Below are 22,805 nucleotides of genomic sequence, written 5' to 3'. Positions count from 1 at the left end.
ACAATGGTATTACCTGAGGCATAAGCTTACATTAGTATTGTGACAGGTTTCAGAGTAGCAGCCGTGTTAGTCTGTATTCACAAAAAGAAAAGGAGTACTTTTGGCACCTTAGAGACTAACAAATTTATTTGAGCATAAGCTTTCGTGATGCATCCGATGAAGTGAGCTGTAGCTCACGAAAGCTTATGCTCAAATAAATTTGTTAGTCTCTAAGGTGCCACAAGTCCTCCTTTTCTTTATTAGTATTGTGCTCTTTTCACAGTGGCTACCAAAGTACTTTACAAACTATATACAGGAATGAAATACACTTTTGTGTTGCTATCATAGCTTCTGCTGACACACACTGGTAAAATACAGAAGTACAGAATATGCAAAGTACAACATACAAGCACATCTCTTCCATACAAATCCTGATATTTACATAATGAATTTATTGTCAGGATTTAAATGTGCTTTATAAATAATTATATAATGCCTGAAACAGCACAGTGCGTGGTGGCTGGGCAGCTAGTGTGCCATGACTGCAGCTTATCAAGCTTATCATAATTGTCTCCGTTATCTTGTGCGCCCTTTATTTGTTTTAATCGTCTTGTTCTCTGTCATCATATAACTAAATTGTAAGCTTCTTGAGAGTAGCAGTCTTTCTCCTAGATGTGTATACAGTGCCTAGCCTAATGGAACCTTGCTGCCTGCTGAAAGCCTCCAGTACTACCACAATACATTGAGGTAACAATGAGATATATAGGGATCTTCTTGTCTGCTACTGAAATGCAGCCACCCATCAATCTAGCTCATGTATATTTGCCTATCCTTGAAATCTTGCCAAATAGCATCGGATATTTTCTATATTCTTAGGCATCTTGATCCTTTGTTTCCTTTTTGACAAAAACCAAAATATTCAGTTTCAAAAAAACCCACCAACATTTAAAACAATTTTTTGTTTGTAAAAGTGTTTTTCAGTTTGTCATCAATTATTTTTTAATTTCAAATTAAATAATTTTTTTCTGCCAAAATTTTTGTTTTGAAAAGACCAATTTTTTTTGTCCAAAATTTTTTTGATGGAAATATTTTGACTAGCTCTACTGGAGACAATGCATATGCAGAACTCACATTTATAATTTTTTAGAAGAAAAATCTCCCTTCGTTCTTTATTAAATCTTTTTCACATCTGCTATGGATGTGTCCATTTAAACATTTTACTTACTTTCTTGCCTTTAGTCTTATTTTGGGTAGTTTTATAGGTTTTCATCTAGCTCTCTATAGCTGTGTCTGTATTAGATTTTTTGAGAATCTCCCACCATTACACTAGCTAGCATTAAGTGGCTGTTACGGTGGAAGTATTAATATCGACCATTTGCTAACTCAAACCTCCATTTTATCTAATCCTACACAGAACAAGTCTATGTGGTAAAAATGCCTGTGCTCTGTCAGCAGAGATTGTAGGATCTGCACTATTCCTGGTGCAACAGGAGGAGATTTCCCAACAAATGTTATTGTAGACAAAATTAATGTGGTGTCTATCAATGTGTGTATTGGGGAAGTGAGAGAAGAAATGTTTTGTCAAGTTAGTAGAATTTCATGTTTGCCTAGAAAGTCTGGGAATGACATGTGCACAACAGGTTTATTTTTCCTAACATAAACGGCAGTATAATACAGTAGCATATTGAGTTCCTTGAGAAGTACAATGTCTGTCAGGTAGATATTAAGTACTTTTTAAAGTTAAAATCAAAGTTCTTTTACAATGTATAATGTGCAGTTGGTTTTTCATCAGTAACTTTATTGTTATAAAGAGACTTACAAGTGCTTGTTGTTATGACATCTAATCTGAAGCTGTAAAATAAGCTCTTCCAAACTGGTGAAGCATCTGCTTGGAAATTGTAAGCCATATATTCATACCCTGGATGGATTAGGTAACCTGTGGTTTCTCATTTCAGCTAAGGCTACAAATACCATATGTGTTTACCATATGTTCTCTGGCTTTGTCTCAAGAACAAATTACTTGAGATCTTTATGCATTTTTTATATTACAGAGTAATGGAAAGCTTTTATTAAAAATGCACTCTTTATTCTGTTAGTCACGTTTGCAATAGCACTCCACAATGTTGTCATAAAGCAACTATGCTATTATTAAAAGTCCCACAAGTTAATTATGATTCTGATTCAGCACTCAGGCACGAGTAACTTTACATAGGTGACTAGTCCTTTTGAGCTCATAGTTTATACTCGTGTAAAGTTACTCATGTATGTGTTTGTCAGAACAGAGTCTAATGGTTCTCACTTTCTGTGCTCAGTATAAAAAGATTCTGGGGTTGAGGGGCGGAGGGAGACAAGGGGTAGCATTTTCCTGAAGGGTTGGGGAGGATTAGAGGATCTGTTTCGGAAGCAGCAACCCATATTCTGGTGTGATTAGTGCCTGTGCTGTAGGGGTGGGAGACATAGGTCAGGGATTGGAAACCTGGATCAAATTAAGTGGAACCCTCCCTAGTTATACAGAGAATCTTACCCCTCAATGCTTCTTTCACCCCCACATCTCAGCCATCCAAGTTACAATGCTATTATTGGCTCGTAGTCAAGATTTGTGTTCTGTGACCCCTAAAAGGGGAAAGATAATGACACTTTGAGCATAATGAATGAAATCCTTCTTCTACACATTTGTAGGGATGCCTACAAAGTGCCAGGTGTCCATTACAAAGAGAAATGGAGCACATGGACCACCTGTTCCCTGGCAGTCCACTGTAGCAAGTCCACCCTCCTTTCAATTTTGTAGAGGCAGCCTGTATGGAGAATAAGTGGAGAAGCTGGTGGTAAATATATGGCGTGCAACATTCCATGCTACTCTTTCCTCTTCAGCTGGGTTCCTGCTGCTCTGCTGAGGGTTCCTCTTCAAGTCAAATAATTTGGGGGAATAGAGAGGTCTAAAATGCCCTTTATATATACACAATAATGAGTGATGATGCAAGTCTCTCAGTTGTTGGGGCAGGTGATCATAGTGTAGGACAATATCTTTTTTTTTAAACAGCCCTGGGAAGATCAGAGTCTTGCCAAAGTTGTTGGTGTTTATATATTAAGGCCCAAATGCTGTATGCTATGTGTGGAAAATATTAGCTCCATCAGAGTAAAACCCATTTTATGACAGGATGCCAGAGCTGTTTTAAGATAGACTGACTCAAAAGAACTGAGGAATTTTGAACTATTTCTCTTGTGTTGCTGGGAAAGCATCCATTTGAAGAAGTGAGTGCAGTTAATGATATTCTATCAAACATAATGTTTGAAGAATTTTTTAAAAAGAGGAAAAGAGATCTTGACTTACATTTTAATAATAATGGAATATGAAGGCTTGGCCGTACTGCAGAAGTTCAGTTCACATATAAATGTGTAGCAATTTCACCAGTCTGTGAATACAAGAAAATTTATTACATTAAGTTGGAATTTAGATCTTTGACATGAAGCTGATATTTTCATACTATGAGAAATATCAAGCTAATTTATACTGTCTTATCTGATGACTTCCAAATGTCAGAGTGCAGTAACTTATTCATGGAGACCTCAATGCCTTGTGATAGTGTCAATTTAAGAGACGTTTACATTGACCTTTTTTTTATTTAAACATGTAAAATGAAATATGCAAAGTGGATTAGGAAAAGTGTGAGTGTGGGGGAACTAGTGGCAAGAAAGTTCTTAATAACAGAATGAGGCGATTTTAAGGCTAATTTCCACAGATGCTTTCCTGACAGCTTCAGGAACTACCTAGCAACTCTTCTGACAGCTTCAGTTCTGTTTTTTTCACACTATTTCACTCATCTGCAGCTCAGCCTCCCAATATTTCTTCATTATTTTAACAGGATTTAAGGAATTAAAAATAGCAGCGGGTTTATGTTGCAGTTTTCAGAAACTGCTTTTAAAATAAAATGTTAATAAAAAAAGGGCCCCACTGATGTCAGTTTTTGTATAGTCTTTATAACATCCTGCCACATATGGAGTGTGGGGACTTTTAAATACCGAAAATATTTAATACTATCTTATTGTTCATTATACTATCTTGGTGTTAGCTGGAATTATCAGGTTTATATCTATGAGAGAGAATTTAGAGGGGCCTTCTCTAGACTGACCATTAGAAAGGAAGGATGGTCTTGTGATGAAGGTATTAGATTGGGATTTAAGAGACCTAGGTTCAGTTCTAGGCTCTGCCCAGACTTGCTGTGTGATCTTGAATAAGTAATTTCCTCTCTCTGTACCTCAGTTTCCCATCTGTAAAAAGAAGATAATTTCCCCACCTTGTCTCTTTAGATTGTAAATTCTACAGGATATGTACTGTCTCATACTATGTCTAGCACAGCATGATGGTTTGGTTCACAAAATGCCAATGCAATACAAACAATAATATTTGGAATTAATGGTTTTAGAAGAATTTTGTTAATGCTATCACTATGTTGATTAAAGGCAACAATTTTAAAAAGGAAATAAGTCTGACAACTGGCTGTCTCTACTAAGCTGATTCAGCACTAAATATAGGGAAGTGTCCATTCAGATGGGGGCATTAGAAAAGCCACTCACTGACAGTTTAGGATTCCACAAACCATACTTGATCTCTGAGGCAAAAGTGCTAGGTGCCCTGCAGTCTCTTTCCCCTCACTGGACATTTCAACTATAGCATTTGCTACCAGATAAACACTATAATCCCCTGCTTTGACTATTTATTTTTATTATTACTGTTTAGTACCAAATGGTGCTTTTCATGGCCTGTCTCAAAGCACTTTGCTAGCTTTGTTCACTGCTTAAGCCTCACGACGCTCCTGGGAGGCTGATAAATGTTTTTATCCCCATGGTAGAGAGGAGTAGCCTGAGGCCCAGGGAGGTTCAAGGAGTTTGTCCAAGGCCACCAACAAGGAGGCGGCAGAGCTGTACGCGAACAAGGCCCACCAAAGGCGCTCTGCGGCCAGTAAGCCCGTTGCCTTGGAATGCCCCCCTCTGGCGGAGCGGGGCCATTGCACCGAGAGCCGCGCTGGGAAGGTGACGAGGGAGGCGGCTCGCTCCGCCCGGCCGGCTCACTGACCTGCGGCGGCTGCGACAGGAGGGGAGGGGCCAGGGCGCCCCCTGGCGGCCGCTGGTCCGGCTCACGCCGCCGCAGGGCGGAGGCGGGTTCTAGCGACGGCGGAAGGGGAAGAGGCCTGTGCAGGCCGCCCCAGCAGGCCTCGGAGCGCTTGGCAGGGGCCGGTGGTCGCCATGTCGGCGCTGGCCCTGGAGGAGCTGTCGGCTCTGACGGCTATTTACTGCCAGCCGGATGAGTGCGCGGTGCTGGCGGTGTCAGGTGATTGTCACGGCCGCAGGTGGGGCTGCTGTGCCGGCTGCCCGCACGGCCCGACCCGCCCCGCAGCGGCGCAGACCCTGCTCGGGGAGCTGGGAGCCCCCGGCCTGCGCGGGTCCCGTGGGGCGAGGCTGGGTCAGGCCGCACGGCAGCGCTTGTTTCCGCAGCCCCCGGTCCCCTCCCCGCAGACATAGGCCGCTTTGCCCCAGGCCGAGTAGCCGGTAGCCCCTGACCGCGAGGCAGCACTTCTTAGCAAGTCCCCCACTGCCCCCTTCCCCGCCTCCTTTCCTTTCCTGCCCACTGACTTGGCCCCTTCGCGGGTTGAGTGTCCGTGGAGATTTCCTATGAGTTGTAGTGGGTGAGCAGGTCAGTGAAGGTGGGATGGGGCAAAGGTGGTGGGTGTCTAATCCGGCCAGCATTTGGCATAACTCCCCCTTTCCCACCCAGTCCTAGGCAGACTTTTGCCAAGTCTGTCCTGGATTCAGGGGTCCCATCCTGTGCAGGATGTTGTGCTGATCTGTGGAAAGCATTGTCAGACAAGTTCTAAGGGATACCTCCTCGGGTGTCTTCTCCCCTGGAAAACTGGTATCTTGTTCCTTTAACTCTTTGCTGTTCTGTGGATTATAAGGTCGGGGAGTGGTCCGTCTACCCCAGTGTCCTGTCTTCTGCCAGTGGCTGATGCCAGATGCTTCAGAGAGAATGAACAGGACAGTTACAGAGTGATCCATCTGTTCCCAGCTTCTGGCAGGCAGAGGTTTAGGGCATCCAGAGCATGGGTTGTGTTGCTGGCCATCCTGACTAATTGCCATTGATGGACCTGTCCTCCATCAACTTTTCTAATTCTTTTTTAAACTCCACTTATACTTCTGGCCTTCACAACATCCCCTGGGAATTAGTTCCACAGGTTGACTGTGTGTTGTGTGAAGAAGTACTTCTGTATGTTTTAAACCTGCTGCCTTTTAATTTTATTGAGTGACTCCTGGTTCGTGTATTATGTGAAGTCATAAAAACACTTCCTTATTTACTTTATCCATACATACCATTCATGATTTTATAGACCTCTCTCATATCCCCCTTAGCTGTCTCTTTTATAAGATGAACAGTCTCAATCTTTTTAATTTCTTCTCAAATGGAAGCTGTTCCATACCCCTTAATGATTTTCCCAGGCTTGTTCCTTTTTTATCAGGTTCCTTTTTTTGTCTGTTTAATATTGGATGCACTTTCTCTCCAGGTTTGTGCTGTCAGGGCAATAGACTGGATGATCTAAGAGGTCTCTAATATCTATGACAATTAAAAACCTTTCCATAATATACCCTCACAGCAAGCACTACCCCTTGTATTGTACCTGTCTCCTAGCATCTGCTTGTGAGCTGAGCTAAGGATTCTTTTCTGCTGCCAGCCACCGCTGAAGAACCCTAGACTCCTCTGTGGTGCTTTGCTGAAGTTCACTATTAGGCTACTAAACAATACGAATGCCCATAAAATATGCTTCCAATATGTTGGAGAAACACTTAGTTTCTCTGGACTGTAGCATTATAAAATGCGTGACTGTCAGAATTTGCTTCTCATAGCAAATTCTGACATCTTAATCTATTTTTGCATGTTTTCTCATCACAAAAAATGCTACTGTAAGTACTCATGTAATCTCTTGCCTTTTATTAGTGGTAGCAAATTCAGAAAGGTGTCTTTTGCCTGTAAATTTCCTACCAGGTATTTTTACTGTTTGCATCTCTGGCACAGGGTAAATCCTAATGGGTGTCACTCTCCTGTCACAATTTGCTATCTCCTCTAGTTCCCAGCATTTCACCTGCATTCAGTAAATAACAATAGGCTAATGACATCAATCTGAATTTGCTACCTGCCAGTAACAAACTAACTTGATAAGCAGTTATACTTCAGATAAGTAACAAGGCTTGGAGGCCACATAGCATTGTATAATGTTTAATAGGTGGTAGTTATCATTACGCACATGGGGCCTGAATCTCAGTCACTCCCGCCCTACACTTGGTGCAGTGATCACAGGTGGCTTTGTGCACGTTTGTGTTCCCCATATTCTTGAACTGCATGGGGTCTGCTTGGTGTAAGTTAGACCATCCTCGGGTCTTCTGTAATTTATGCTATGCTTCCCAGGACTCCCTATGAGCCCTGGGGAAGCAGAGAATAGCCATAGTGTGGTGCACTCTGGTCAGGCCCCCTGTGAGGGCGGCTTGGGAGCAGGGTAAATGTAGAGCCATTACACTAGTTCTGTCAGAGCCTCCAGGGTGGCCCCTGCACATAGGATATTCTGAGAGGGCCATTTTTACCCATGTGAAGATCCCTGTATGCTGCTGGAGTGATATAAAGGGGCCTACCCTACAGTTACAATCAGAGCTGCAGGACCCCGTTTAAAGAAGATCATAGCTTTATCCCCAAACCATGATCAAGCCTTAGAGTTTATCTACAAGCATACTGGGACTGAAATAACTGGTTTTAATTCATGTCTTTGTTATTTTGGTGCAAGTTTCTGTGTGGATGCTCTTAAAGAAGAGCTCCATGTAGCTTGAAAGCTTGTATCTTCCACCAACAGAAGTTGGTCTATTAAAAGATATTACCTCACTTACCATGTCACTTTTCTTTCAGTTAACTTAAATCAGTAGGGTATTGACTTAAACTAAATCAAAGTAAGACAGTTTTATTATGAAATGTATGTCCACACACAGACTTGCACCAAAATAAAAGGTGTGATTTAAACTGATTGAGTTACTTCAGTGGTAGTTTGTACACAAACTCTTAGACAGCCAAAGGAATTAGCACGATTCAGGGGCACTTTTAATGATCTGTCTGCACTGCAAAGTAGAATTGTATTGTAACTGGGTACCCTTGACATGACACACATTAAAGTTTTCCTAGACTAGAATTAAAAGTCATGGTTTTAAAACATCTTAGCTAAAACATTTTAACTGAAACAGTTGAAGTTTAATTTTTAAAAAACAAAAATTGGATTTTTCAGAAAAATTATTCCAAGCGTGATTTTAAACTGTAGCATCCAGACTGTAGTTAACTAATTTAGTGGATTATTATATTAAAATACCAGTCTTTCCCAAATATTGCACACTCATGTATTTCTTGGATTCTATTAGAGTTGTTGTGCCTTTTTTCATATATAGAGAGAATAGTCTCAGATGTTCATAAGTGATTCAATGTAAAAGGCTCAAAAGCCTTCCTAGATTTAAATTACCTTAATGTTATATGACTTTGCATGGCTTTTAACCAAGCTCTCTTTACGATCCATTGGTCTCTTATTTCTCATACTGATCTCTAGCATTCTCCACTGGAATCTGAAAAACACTTTGGGTGTGGACATTGTTTTGTAATTGATTTTGTAGGGAATTTCCAGCTCTTTTGGATTAGAGATGCAGAATCCCTGAGTTTGTGCAAACTAAGGTCTTACAGCTTATGTTGTTTATTATATTATGCTATTTGCTTATGCTTAATTTTCTCTGATAATACAACTTGTCACTAATAAACAGTGCACAGAGATACTTTACATTAAGGTTTCTGTGTTAAATGATGTGATCTCTGAGAAATTTAGGTTATTCCTGGGTTGATTTACATGGTCAGAAAAGGGGCCTTAGGGACTGATGGTTTTGAGGGATGTGAGGAGAAGCTCTTGCACATCTCTTGGTAAACTAAAACCTTTAGCTTTCCAAGGTTTAACAATGATGTGCTCAACATGCAAAAGATGTTTTTTATTAAAAATGATGTGTTGATTAATTTAAATGAGCTAATTACAGTATGTCTCTCTTACTTTACATGCCTCTTTGGAAGGATTAGTATTACAGATAAAATTCCATAATTTACTAGTTAATCCACTGTCTTCTTTCTAGTTTGTTTGGTAATCTTGCAATAAAAATATATGTACATATTCAAAGCTTGTACTTTTGTAGGTAGTTTCTGAGTTAAAAATGGAATGTATGTGTTTTGGCAGAGGAGGAGGGGATCTCTCTGGCTGACATGGAACATAAAAAAAATCTGAAGTATGCCAGAGCTGAATTTACTGATAAGCATGCTAGGGGTAAGTGGGAAGGGGAAGGACGACATGTTTGAAAAAAATTGTACTGGGCTCAGTTTTATTAGCACATTAAATGTCATCAGAATGATAATATGCTGCTCTTTATTTCAGCTGTCACATTTTGATATGAAGTCAACTCAGGTGCTGTAGTTTGTGCGAACATAGGAACAGTTTCTGTAGAATACATTTGTGAAGGGTGCTGATCATTTGCTGTCTTTGTGCTGCAAGCAGTCTACAACCTGAGTGTATAAAAGGGCCAATATCATGGTTAAATCAACTGTAAATATACTTAGATTTTTTTAAAAATTCTAAGACCACAAAGACTTTGCACGAGTCCTCTGTTTAAAAGTAACTGCCTCCAGCAGACGTAAATGAGTGTGGCTGGTTTTTATTGCCCTTTTTCATGATGGCTCAGAGTGATACGCCTCTAGATTTGCTGCTGTGATGCTTCTTTCAGATTAGTGCACCATCATAGCAATGCGTTTCCCACAGTGAAAGGTGTGAGATTGTTGTAGGTTTAAGGATGTGATCGCTGCAGCATGAGATTCTTGCCGGAGGGGTAAGATTGGCTTGTCTGTCTCCCTATCAGTTACTTCTGAGTCAGTGAGATCTGGGACTACAAATTAGTGAAAAAAAAACATGGTAGGATTACCAGAATGGCAACATCTTTTTCTGTTGCAGTAATTAAACAGGAAATGAATTTTTCTCCAATTGATTTTAGTGTCTGAGCTTTAAAATTCACTGGAACACTGTTAAGTAAGATGGTTCAAGGAAAGGAATATAAAAATGCTTAGTACTATTAGGGGCAAATACAGCCTTCACTTTTGCTGGCAATGTACCTGTTGTGCTGACAGAGGCTAGAGTGAGAAGGATGTGCAGGTTATCCCATGTGCAGTAGAGAGCTAAAGTAGGGAGACAGACAGACTGCCAGGGAGACAGACAGACTGCCAGGTCCCTGTGTGGCAGTACACAAGATGTTGGGGGCACGGGGAGGCCAGTGATAAAGCTGGAGAATCTGCTGCTAGATGGATCTTCCTGTCTCCCCAATGAGAAGGCTGTATAGAGACTCCATAGCAGAACTGTGGTCTGTGTGAGGATTCCTCCCCCTTCATGTCAGCCCAGAGAGTTTGGACATTAATGGTGAACTCTTATGCTTTGTTATGAATATAATATAAATTGTTTCAGTCAGAAAGCAGAGTGGGGAGGGGAGGACTGTGTTACTCAAAGATTGGAAATGGAATATAGAGCCCTTTTCCAGTTTGAGTCTGACCTAAGGTGGTAATGACCAAGTAATTACCATTGATTGCTATTTAGTGATGTGTGTGAGACAAAATGACGGTCTCATTATAGTTCTTATTGTCCAGTTGTCCATGTTATACAAAACTACCATCATAGTTACTTAGATTGTAATTACACATTATAGTATTTAGACTATAAACTCTTCAGGGCAGGGTTTGTCGTGTGTGTATATGTATGTACAGAGCCTAGCGCTACTACAAAACAAATAATATTTTTCCCTATTAACTTTTTATGAAATTATATGTATACAGAGAGAGAGAACAAACAAATGTGAACTATACACAAACTTCTCACAATAATAAAACAAATAATAATAATAATAATTAATAATGGGCAATTTCAGCAGAGAGGCCAAGGACTGAAGGGGGATGAATACTGAACTCATCTCTTACCCTGAGAAGCAATCTTTCTAGGTCAGGGTTGAGGTTCATTGGAAGTGTTGTGGGCCAGCAACTGCTTGGCCAGCGGGCTGCTGCCTGTAGAGGGAGAGCCTGGATATGTCTATGTTAGGCACAGATCTGGAGACTTTAATCTGCTCTCAACCTTCACCTTTCATGAACACTAAATTTGCTTCTAAAAAACTGTAAAGGCTGGGATTTTCAAAGGAGTCCTTTTGAAGGCGAATGCGGATTGGGCTGTTAAATGGGAGTTAGGTGCCTAAATGCCTTTAAAAATCTGGCCCTTAATGCCCACAGGCACTTTTGGAAATCCTGGTATTAGTACTCAGGTGCCAAACAAACTATCAGCATAAGACGGTACAATTCAACTGAATTCAATGGATTTGCATCTGCTGGTGCCACTGGTGGATTTGGCCCTGTGTTTTTATTCAGAATGAGGATGACTGAGAGTGTTTGGAGACCTTTCTGAATGTAATGTTAGTGTTTGATCATTCGGTATGAAGGGCTTGGTTCTTTTCTTTTTCTTTTCTTTTTCTTTTCTTTTTCTTTTCTTTCTTTTTCTTTTCTACTACAGTGTTACAGAGGGTTCTGCATATGAACCAGGATGGGGCTTTGGAAACAAAACTCTGGCTGATCTCTTAAAAGAGTGTCCAGATCATTTTCAGGCTGTTTCACTTATTAAACAGGGCTCAACTGTTATGTTATAGAGGGCACTGAGGTTGGTTGGCAGTGTCAGCAATGACAATTAGACATTCTTCAACTGCCTATCATGTAAGGGAAAGTAAAACAAGGGCACTGAGAAGACAGGTCACTTCAAAAGAACTCATCTGAAACTTAAGTAAGCTTTACTCTGCCTTTCAAATCTGTCTCCTCTTGCCCTCATTTTAAAAACAACTTGACATTTTAGCAATTCTTTAAGAAATGGGGTGAAGTGTTTGGAATACATCAAAAGGTTTAAGGAGAGATGATCTGAGGAAGAGCTTCTTTTATTGAATACCCTCTTTTTCTCTTATTGCTGTGTAGCCTGATTAGGTCTTTGTCCCCTCTTTTTATGTAATGAAGTTTTGTTTTATTTCTCTTTGAACCATATCTTAGTCAAAAAAGGGTTTTATAACAGAAATAATTGTATATGCAATTTCCAATTTCACTGCCTTTGTTTGTGTGACTTATTATGTGACAGTTTTATACGTATGTGGGAATCAAACTGTAATGCTGTCTAGAGTCATTTTATCCCAACTCTAGCATGGAGCAAGGTCTGTACATTACTTACTCGAAAATGTCCCTTTATAACACTTCAAGTATGATTTTTGCTCTAAAATATTTCCAGGCCAAAAAAACACCAAACCAAACCCACCCACCAAACTAACAAAAAACTATTTTGAGGGAGTTAAGATTGAGAATGCATACAAGTAATTTAGGGTCAAATGCACTTCAGAAATGTTATCATCATTCTCCCAAACCAAGTGTTGTAAACATTGAAAATTCAGAGCTAAGGTTCAACTTCAGAGAAATCTAAACATGTTAAGATATGGAAACACACAATTAGGAAACTCAAACAACCTTAACTCTTCCCTGTAGTGACATCAAGCAACAACCGTATGAATATGATGGAGGTATTTTAGTGTTTGTCAGTCCAGCTGAGATTAACTAGATTTTTGAAGATCTATTCAATATTGTTTTCTTATAGTGTCACTACAGAGCAGAGTTAAAGTTGTTTGGGTGCCTAACTGTCCAACTACACTGAAGGCTGTATAACTGTGGATAGAATTTGGCCTTCAGAACCTTTATTACTCATGATGAGCCACAAACGAAGCTTGACTTGAATCCAAGAAAGAGTTTGGAAAAAACACCTTTTAACTTGTAAATTGAGAAAATTTGGTCTGGAAGTCACTGAGAACATGGAACCCCAGAATGTTATTTTTAGTGTAGAACTGTTCTTTAAAGGTGGAATCTTCACAAGTACTCACCATTGGCCTAACCTCACTCCCACTGAATTTGATAGTAAAACTCCTATCAGTTTTGGTAGGAGCAGAGTTAAGACAATGCTGAGTGCTTCTGAAAAAAATCTTTATTTCAGTTGCCCTCATTGTTGCTCCCCTCATACAAATTTTTACTTGTGAGAAAATCGTTTGTGTTATTGACTTGTCAAGACTCTCTTTCTTAGAATATGTTAATAACTTTCCTGCTAGAATGGAATGCAAATATTTCATTCAGGATTTCATGTAAGCAAGAGACTTGTAGCTTAAGTCACGAGTTGTAAGAGACTTCAGAAATTTTCTATGAAGAGTATTAGTCACTTGAATTGCATTTTTTAAGAAAGAAAATAATGTATTAACTTACTTACGTGCTACTGAAGTTTGTAATTTATATGCAGTTTATGATTATTCTTGGATGCCTTCCAGAGACAGATGGAATCACATTAAGAATTCAAACCAGCGTGAAAGGACTTTTGGATTCAGATATACTGTTAAAGCTGTCATTTCACTTGCCGGTCAGTTATCCCTCAAGCCTGCCGAATATCTCCATTAATTCAGAACAGCTTACAAGGGCACAGTGTAAGGATGTGAAAGAAAGATTACTTGAGCAAGCCAAGAGACATCTTTCTGAACCCATGGTACATGAGCTGGTCCTCTGGATACAACAGAATATTAAGCACATCATTGGGCAATCAGAAACTTCAATTTGCAATGAAAAAAGTACTTTGTCAAGATGCATAAATACAGAGGATGGTATATGGACTATCCTTTTGCATTTAGATCACATGAGAGCTAAGGCAAAATATGTCAAAACTGTGGAAAAATGGACTTCAGATCTAAGGCTGACTGGAAGACTGATGTTTATGGGCAATATGATACTGATTCTTCTGCAAGGAGACAGAACTGGCATTAAGGTGCAAAAACATTGAATGTTGACTAGTCCTATTGATTTACTGCTGAGAGCTGTGTGTTTGAATAGAATACCTTGTGTTTGTTTTTCTAACATTACCAATTTTGGAAGCAGGTTGACTGATGATTGGGGCATACATAGGCCAGTCATTTCTTTATTCCTGCAAGCTCCAGTTTTCTTTCAGTGGCTGTCTTTACCTCATCTTTCATCATCACTAATCTGAAAAGTCTTGGATTATAAATGCTGTGTTTTTTAAAAAACAAAACAAAAAGCATCTCTAAGGCCAATAGGAGTTTTGTACTTGCAGGAGCAGAAGTGGGGGATATCTTAAAATGACTGGAAAATTACTAAAATATACTGTGTTTTGATAAAATCTTAAAGTTGTTTTTTCCCATTGGTAAGGATGTGTGGAGGAATATGATATAAAATGACTATATGAGTTCATGTTATCTGGGAAAAGTAAACCCCTTAAAAATATAGACTTACACTCAATAGAATGAACTATTATTTCTTCGATTGATTGCCCCTATGTGTAGTACACTTGTTCCTTCAGGTTGTGTATGCGCTGAGGGCTGGGGATTTTTCTCTAGCAGTGTCCATGTGGTTTGTGCATGTACCACAGCTCTTGTTGTGCTCTTCACCAAAGGAATAAAGGGAGTTGCCAAACCACCACCATCTTAGTTCCTTTTTACCACTTACGCTTTAGGATGGAGCGTCAGTGTTTGTGCTGTCTACTTCAGCCTTTTCCTGTTCAAAATACTTTTAAAATTCTTCTTAGCTAATTTTCTTAATTTAGTTCATTAGGAGATAGTTCTAAGGGTTGGTTCCCTTGGGAATCCCCCTTTGAGGTGAGGAGCCATTTTCCATATCTGCCCTGCCCCAGCCTTCCAACAGTTGTGTGAAGTATGCCAAGGATCCTCAGCTTTAGGAGCTACGATATGTGCTACAAGTCATTCCCAGTCACAGATTATCCCAACACTGGTCTGTACTCCCTGGGGAAGAGCATATCCCTTCCAGGTGCAGTATCTGCAGGTGGTTCCTGAGTAGGACTAAACTGTCCAGGAAGTATTGGTGCTGCAAGTTCCTGATGGAGCAAGCCATGAAGGCGGGAGCAACCTCTTAGTGGGGAGACCACCTGTATTACTACCTGAAGAAGGCGGGAGTGGCCCCTCTTCTTCTTCAGTTCTGAGTGGTTTCAAGACCTCTGCTTCCCCACCCTCACTTCCCTGGCTCCGAGAGACTCTGGAGAGCAGGGCTAGGGCAGACGTGGGGTAAGGTGGGGTGTGGAAGGGAGACATAAGTGCTCTCATAAGGACAAGAGGGAAGGTTCCCCATCCAGGTCCTCTAAAAAGAGGCAGAAGTCCCTGACCCATACCAAGTCATTGCATGCTTTGTGCTCCAGAGTGGGACTTCTTCTAAGGGCAAAACCGCAGCATCCACTAATACGAGGGCTGCTTCTTCAGCACCAAAACCCTTGTTGTTACTGTTGGATAGGGCATCCTCTTTGGAAATCTGAGCAGTGGAGACCTCTCTATCAACTCCAGTTTGCCTCCTGGATCTAGAAGATCGTCTGCTGCTCCTGGAACCAGTGTCATTGCACCCTCTCTAGGCTTAATGGCTGGAACCAGGACTCCAGCGAATGCCAATTATCAGTTCAGTACACTTTTCCATCCTTGCCGTCATGCAGGGGTTGAGCCAGACTGTCTTTGGTACTGTTAGCGAATAGAGGCAAGCCATCTCTGCCTCCTCTGGTACTGAATGCTCCCCTACTGGATCCAGGATCAGAAACTTTGGAATTGGAAGAGGACTATGATAGACACCCTGCCCAGAGAGGCTCCTTGAGAGGATTCAGCCCAGACAATATCAGGAGTGTCCAGCACATCTTACTATTCTAATTCTAGAAAATAACCTCCCTACAGCCACTGGTACCCAATAACCTGGGAGCTGGTTCTGAGCAGTTAGATCCTACAATGACAGTATTGTGTCCTGGAAGACTCGCAAGATCTCTGTCCAATATATCAACCCCATGATAGTGAAGACCTGAGGGACTCTAGGGCTTCCAGAGTAGAATAGGAACTTTATCTACCTCTTCAAGAGCCACAGCTCCAGCAGCATGAGGAAGAGGAGTGAGGGGAGAGAATCTTTCTGTGACTTTGTCCTCTTCTTGCTCTCATGACGTGGTGATTCTAACTTCCCAGCTGCACTGTGACTATCCCAAAGCCTTTCAGGACTTAATTAGCAGAACGACAGTCACTTCAGATTCCTCTTGAAGAGGTCCAGGAAGCATCACACAAACTGCTGCACGTTTTACATAGTTTGGGTCCAAGCAGAGTGGCTCTTCCTATAATTAAGGCCATCCTCGAACCTGCCAAGGCCCTCGGACATACAGCTGCCATAAGTGCATCAGTGTCCAAGCAGTCTGAAAAAAGGTATTTTGTACCAATGAATGGGTTAGAACAGTGGTTCTCAAAGCCAGTCCGCCACTTGTTCAGGGAAAGCCTCTGGCAGGCCGGATCGGTTTGTTTACCTGCCGCGTCTGCAGGTTCGGCTGATCGCGGCTCCCACTGGCTGCGGTTTGCCGCTCCAGGCCAATGGGGGCTGTGGGAAGAGCGGCCAGCATGTCCTTTGGCCTGTGCCGCTTCCCGCAGCCCCCACTGGCCTGGAGCGGCGAACCACGGCCAGTGGGAGCCGCGATAGGCCAAACCTGCAGACGCGGCAGGTAAACAAACCGGTCCGGCCCGCCGGGGCTTTCCCTAAACAAGCGGCGGACCAGCTTTGAGAACCACTGGGTTAGAATACTTATTCTTTCATCCATCTCCCAACTCCTTGATGGTGTCAGTGACCACCAGGAATACTAGACAGAAACAATCTAGGTCTAATCTGCATGAGAAAGAAGCTAAGAGGCCTGACCTCTTTGGGAGAAGGGAGTATTCCTCAGCCTGCCTACAATTCTGAATTTCCAACTGCCAAACTCTAATGACCAGATATGATTTCACCATCTTTACCAGCTTCGCTGTGGAGATTCCTCAGGATGTTAAAAACCAGTTCCATGCCCTGATTGATAAAAGTAGGCTGGTAACGAGATCAGCACTTCAGAGTGCCCTACGTGGCTGACACACTGGCAAGATACATTGCGACTGCTATGGTGATGAGATACTTGTCATGGCTCTTCTCCTTGGGAATCCCAGAGGAGCTTCAGACAGATAGGATGCCAAAAGTCAACAACTGTTCATGTTCCAACCTCTGCTATCCTTGAAACCAGTGTTTGATGGGACCTTTGAGAGCTGTACACCAACTGTCCCTCCAGATCTACACAACCTCTCTGCTTTTTCCCCTCCTCTGGAGGTTGACTTTCCTACTACAGAAATCACAGTGGACAAATGGATGCTAGAGGTCATCTCCTCAAGATACATCATCCAGTTCTCTTCCCTGCCCAACCTCATCCCCCTCCCCACCCTCTTCAGGGACCCCTCTCACAAGAGGATTCTTCTGCATGAGGGAAAATGGAACTGGAGGCAATAGAACTAGTATCTCCAGCAGCAAGGGGAAAGGGATTCTACTCAAGATAGTTCCTTGTCCACAAGAAAACAGGGGATGGAGACTCATTCTGGACCTCAGGGAACTGAACAAGTTTATCCATTGTGTAAAGTTCAGGAATGTGACCCTGTCATCTATTATCCCGTCACTAGATCTAGACAATTGATTCACAGCCCTCAGTCTCAGAGGTGCCTACTTTTATGTAGGCATTCAGCTGGCACACAGGAAATTCCTAAGATTTTTGGCCAGACAACAGCACTATCCCTCCAGAGTCCTCCCCTTTTGGGCTTTTGACGGCAGTGTGCATGTTAACTAAGGTATTATTGGTGGTAGAAGTTCACTTTCACTGGCAACAGGAAATTGTTTACCCTTACCTAGATGACTGACAGCTAAAGTGCAATCTTACCAGGAAATGTGGGATGCAACCAGAATGCTGGACCTCAGAGTGACCCTGGAAAAGTCCACCCTGGAACCCTTATAGTTGATAGAATTAATCAGGGCAAGGTTGGGTGCTATTACAGCATACTTGCCAGATGACTGCTTCCTCTCCATCATCAGGCTCGTACAAATCTTTTGAGCTCCAGAACATCTGTCCGATCCTGCATGACACTGGTGGGTCATATGGCCATGAGCACTTATGTGACCCCATTCATGAGGCTTCATCTCAGATGTTTACAAGGCTGGCTGTGGCCTGTTTACACTTCAGACAAGTACAGTCTTGACTTGCTTGATATGATTCCCACAGGGTCTTAACCTCCCTTACTTCATGGGAGGACAGAGCAAGGTGTGCGTAATGGGGGTAACATTCAACCTACTGTTCCCAACAAGGCCTATCACCACAGCTGCATCCCATTTAGGTCGGGGGTGCACCTCCAGAGGGTCAGGTTGCCTAAAGAACGTGGTCCACTCAGGGATCTATGCTTCATTTCAGTGTGTTGGAGCTAACAACAATCAGATTGGCCTGCAAACAATTCCTTTCTTGCATCTGCAGATAGTCAGTCCAAGTACTATCAGATAACATTATGGCAGGCTGTTATATCAATGAGCACACTCCTCACAGCTCTGCACAGAGGCCATTGTCCTTTGGGACTGGTGTATTCCCATGCAGATTACCCTAACTGCCGTCCACCTCGCTGTGATCCGTAACACCTGGCAGATTCTCTGAGTAGATCTTTCTCCACAGAACATGAGCGGGAGCTGCATGATGTAACTCTGTAGGTGGCGTTCCAGGTGCGGGGTCTTCTATCCATGGACCTGTTTGTGTTCCATCTGAACCATAAGTGCAAGGAGTTCTGTTCCAGAGGTGGTTGTAGCCTGGGCTCTCTGGGTGACATGTTTCTTATACAATGTTTGGGAGTCTTGTGGTACACATTCCCCGATTCCCCTCTTACCTCGATTGTTGCCCCGACAAAACACAAGTCATCCTTATCGTGGCAGCTTGAGCCTGACAAGTCTTGTACCCGGTGCTTCTGCAGCTATCAGCCTGACCTGTCTATCTTCCCCTGATACATCAGATACTAACCCAGGACAAAGGATGGACTAGCCTTCTCAACCCAGTCATGCTTCATCTGAGGACATAGTATTTGGAAGCTGTTGGAGTTAGAGAGGGCCCTTTCATCTGAAGTCCAGGACATCCTGAGTAGCAGTAGAAAGTACTGTACCAGGAGAAGTTATAAAGTGAAGTGGAATAGGTTTATGTTGTTGTGTAAACAACAAGGAATTTCCCCTTTACAGGCTAAGACCCCAGACATACTGGGCTACCTCTTGTCCTTACAATATTTGGTGTTACCTATTAGCTTCCTCCAAGTACACCTGTTGGCCATCAGCTTGTTTCATTTTCCAATAGACGTCTACTCTGTATTTTCCCACTCAGTCACTGCCCGTGTCCTGAAGGGTTTAAGACTTCCCTTTGGTATCAAAACTGGTACCATCCTGGGACTTGAACCTTATTTTATCAGCCCTCCGTTTGAGACATGGGATCCTGCTCTCTGTTACTTCTTTCTATGAAGGTAGAATTTTGGTTAATATTGTGCTGGCCAGAAAAGTCAGGGAGCTTGGGGTGCTCATGACTTACCATTCCTGTACAGTGTTGCATAAAGACAAGGTTTCTGAGGAGCTGCATCCTAAGTTTGTCCCGAAGGTAGTGTCAGACTTTCACATCAACCAAAGTATCCATCTACCGGTGTTTTACCCTCAACTCTCCTCTAGTAAAGGAGAAGAAGCAGTGTGGCACTCACTGGACGTGCATAGGGCTCTTGCCTTCTGCCTGCACAGAATAAGACTTTCCCGAAAGTCCTCTAAACTGTTTTGTCTCATTCATGGACTGTATGAAAGGAAAGGCCATTTCCTCCCCGAGGCTGTCAAAATGGATTTCAGGGTGCATCCTTTTCTGCTATGAGATGAACGTCTCTCTTGAGGGCAGTGTAAAAACTCACCCGAATAGAGCTAATGCAGTATTGTTAGCTTCCCTTAGAGATGTTCCTATTCCTGACATCTGCAGAGCAGCAGCTTGGAGTTCTGTTCATGGTTTTACTAAACACTATGCACTGGTGCAATCAGCTGCTTCTGATGCCTCTGCAGTCTGTTGTATCACAGGACAGTTCTGCAGTCTGTTGTATCATAGGAGGTCAATGCCTGGAGTCTTCATAAAGCTCCTGCTTGGGAATCACTTGAATTGCACTACACATAGAGACAATCACTCAAAAAAGGAGGGATTCCTACCTTGGGGTGACTTGAGTTCTCTGAGATGTGTTGTCCCTATGTATAGTGCACTACCCACCCTCCTTTCCTGCTACCTGGCTTCCCCCTACTGGGAACAAACAGTAAAGAAGGAACTAAAATGGCAGCGGTCCCCTTTATTGCCTTAGTAGGAGCACGAGGAGGGTGAAGGCATGTGAGTGGACGACACAGACACCGCTAGAGAAAAATCTCTGGTTCTGAGTGCATGTGCAACCTGAAGGAACTGAAGTGCACTCCATGTAGGGAGAACAGAAGAATTCAAGTTACTACAAGATGAGTAACCTCTCCTTCTGTCAGCTTGGTGCCTTCTTCCCTCCCCAGTTAAGTTGTCTGATCTGCGCCCATCAAAACCAAATAATTTCAGATTCTGTATGTGTTATCGCTACAGCGTGCTTAGTCTCTTAGCTCACGAAAGCTTTATGCTCAAATAAAATGGTTAGTCTCTAATGTGCCACAAGTACTCCTTTTCTTTTTGCGAATACAGACTAACACGGCTGTTACTCTGAAACCTGTCTTTTAGCATATGGATCAAAAAAGGAGAGGAAGTCTATATTGAACTGTAGCTCACTTGAGCGTAGGCATATTGCCATTTCTGAGGCAGCTCCAAGCATTTAATAATTGTTTTTTTTATATTAGTCCAATTCAGAAAACCTGTGGTGAAAGATTAATAACAGAAGTGTTTCTATCATTCAGAACGCTATGAGCTTATACTGAACACTTTTGAGGTCTTATCTCTTTGGCCCTACTAGAACAGTGGGTCTCAAATTTTTGTACTGGCAACCCCTTTCACTTAGCAAGCCTCTGAGTGCGACCCCTCCCTGTAAATTAAAAACACCTTTAACCCCATTATAAATGCTGGAGGCAAAGCGGGGTTTGGGGTGGAGGCTGACAGCTAGTGACCCCCCATGTAATTACCTTTTGACCCGTTTGAGAACCCCTGTGCTAGAACGACGTTTTCCTTTGTGACGCGCCAGTCCATCAGAGCATTTAAGGATGTGCTTAATTTTATGCACTGAGAGTAATCCTGTCAAATCCGATCAGGCTCTGTATACTTGGGATGAGCACTTTCCAAGTTTGTTTGGAATGTTCTGAAATAGTCTCTGTGCATGTAGAATAGATCTTAAAGTATATCTCCAAGATGTTATAGCTGACATTTCATACTCTGATTTTTTTGTCATTTAGGAATACTTGATTCTTCAAAAAACCTCTAAGGTAGATGTGGACTCAAGTGGAAAGAAATGCAAAGAGAAAATGATTAGTGTACTGTGTGAAACAAAAGTACAGACAGAGCATAAAAGGTATAATTTAGTAGTATTGCAGATAGAAAAGCAACCGACTTGATAATTACATTGTGACAAATCTAGGCATATTCATGTATTTTCTTGTACAATGTAGGTTTCAGACATTTGAAGTCAAAGAATATTCAACTTTGGATGAGCTACAAAAGGAATTTGAAGCTGCAGGACTTACTGAGCTTTTCTCTGAATTTGTGCCTGCTTTGTTAAAGTAAATTTATAAGAAAACATTGGAATCTTTGACTATAACAGCAGTTGACTGTAAAAAGTGAGACGATAAAAAGAAATGTTTGTTGGAGAACATCTTTAAAGCTTCTCTGCAGCAAAATGCCAAAGAAGAAGACATCTACTTGCAAGACACAAAAGGCAATTCACATGTTATGAAAAGATCATGTTTTTGACTGTGCGTTGACTTTTGACAGGAAATGCTGAGTTTAACAGCTGAACTGTTAGGTCAAATACGAAGGATGGCGAAGAAAAGTCAGCATTCCTTTTCTCTGAGATTCAGTTAGAATTGTATCATCTCCAATTGTCCTGTAATTAAAGTATATTTGTCAAGATATTTGGTTTCATTCTTCTGTTTTCAAATATATCCTTATGAAGCTGGTTCTTTAACTTGCACAGCTAGAAAAATCTATTCCATTTGCTATTCAATAACTTAAAAAAAATCAGCAATAATACTGCACTGAGTGTACTGAGCACAGGGCTGGGGGTTGGGGTGTAGGATCTGGCCAGGAGCTAGAATGAGGGAGGGGGCTCAGGGTTGGGGCAGGAGGTTTGGGGGTGGAGTGCTTACCTGGGCAGCTCCCATTTGGTGCGAGGGGTTGGGGTGGGAATGTAGGGGGTGCAAGAGTCAGGACATAGGGTGTGGGGGTGCTGGGTATGTGAGTGGGGAGTGCAGTAGTCAGGGCAGGGGGCTGGGTGTGTGTGAGGAGGATGCAGGAGTCAGGGCAGAGGGCTGGGGGCATGTGAGGGGGTGCAGGAGTCAGGGCAAGAGCTGTGGGGGGTCTGGGTGTGAGTGTGGGGGTGCTGGAGTCAGGGCTGGGGTCGTGGGGGGTGCAGAGGTCAGGGCAGAGGACTGGGTGTGTGTGTGTGGGGGGTGCAAGGGTCAGGGCAGAGGGCTGGGAGGGTGTGTGGGGAGGTGCACGGGTCAGGGCAGAGGGCTGGGGATGTGGGCTGGGGTCGTGGGGTGCTCCCAGCCTCCTGTCCTGAGCGGCTTATGGCAGGGGGCTGGAGGGGATATGCCCTGATTCCAACCCCCTCCCCGTCCTCACCTCTTCTCCGCCTCCTCCCAG

At 42.5% G+C, this 22,805-nt stretch overlaps 1 protein-coding gene across 4 annotated transcripts; it reads left to right on the top strand.

The window, feature by feature from the left end:
• The first annotated feature begins 5,074 nt into the window (after nucleotides 1–5,074).
• On the top strand, nucleotides 5,075–22,070 carry RWDD3 (RWD domain containing 3). 4 transcript variants are annotated; one of them, XM_073356975.1, is made up of 4 exons: nucleotides 5,075–5,308; nucleotides 13,428–13,943; nucleotides 21,398–21,513; nucleotides 21,611–22,070. In XM_073356975.1, exons 1-4 carry the CDS (start codon nucleotides 5,282–5,284, stop codon nucleotides 21,723–21,725), a joined length of 774 nt encoding a protein of 257 aa, XP_073213076.1. In that variant the 5' UTR covers nucleotides 5,075–5,281; the 3' UTR covers nucleotides 21,726–22,070. The 4 variants fall into 4 exon arrangements, with proteins under 4 accessions (XP_073213076.1, XP_073213077.1, XP_073213074.1 ...); XM_073356976.1 differs by having other exon boundaries at nucleotides 5,075–5,327; nucleotides 13,456–13,943; XM_073356973.1 differs by having other exon boundaries at nucleotides 5,077–5,308; nucleotides 13,456–13,943.
• The last annotated feature ends 735 nt before the right edge of the window (nucleotides 22,071–22,805 follow it).

This window comes from Lepidochelys kempii, chromosome 8 (genome assembly GCF_965140265.1).
Source record: "Lepidochelys kempii isolate rLepKem1 chromosome 8, rLepKem1.hap2, whole genome shotgun sequence".
Taxonomy (NCBI): Eukaryota; Metazoa; Chordata; order Testudines; family Cheloniidae; genus Lepidochelys; species Lepidochelys kempii.
This window is presented reverse-complemented; position numbering and strand designations above follow the sequence as displayed.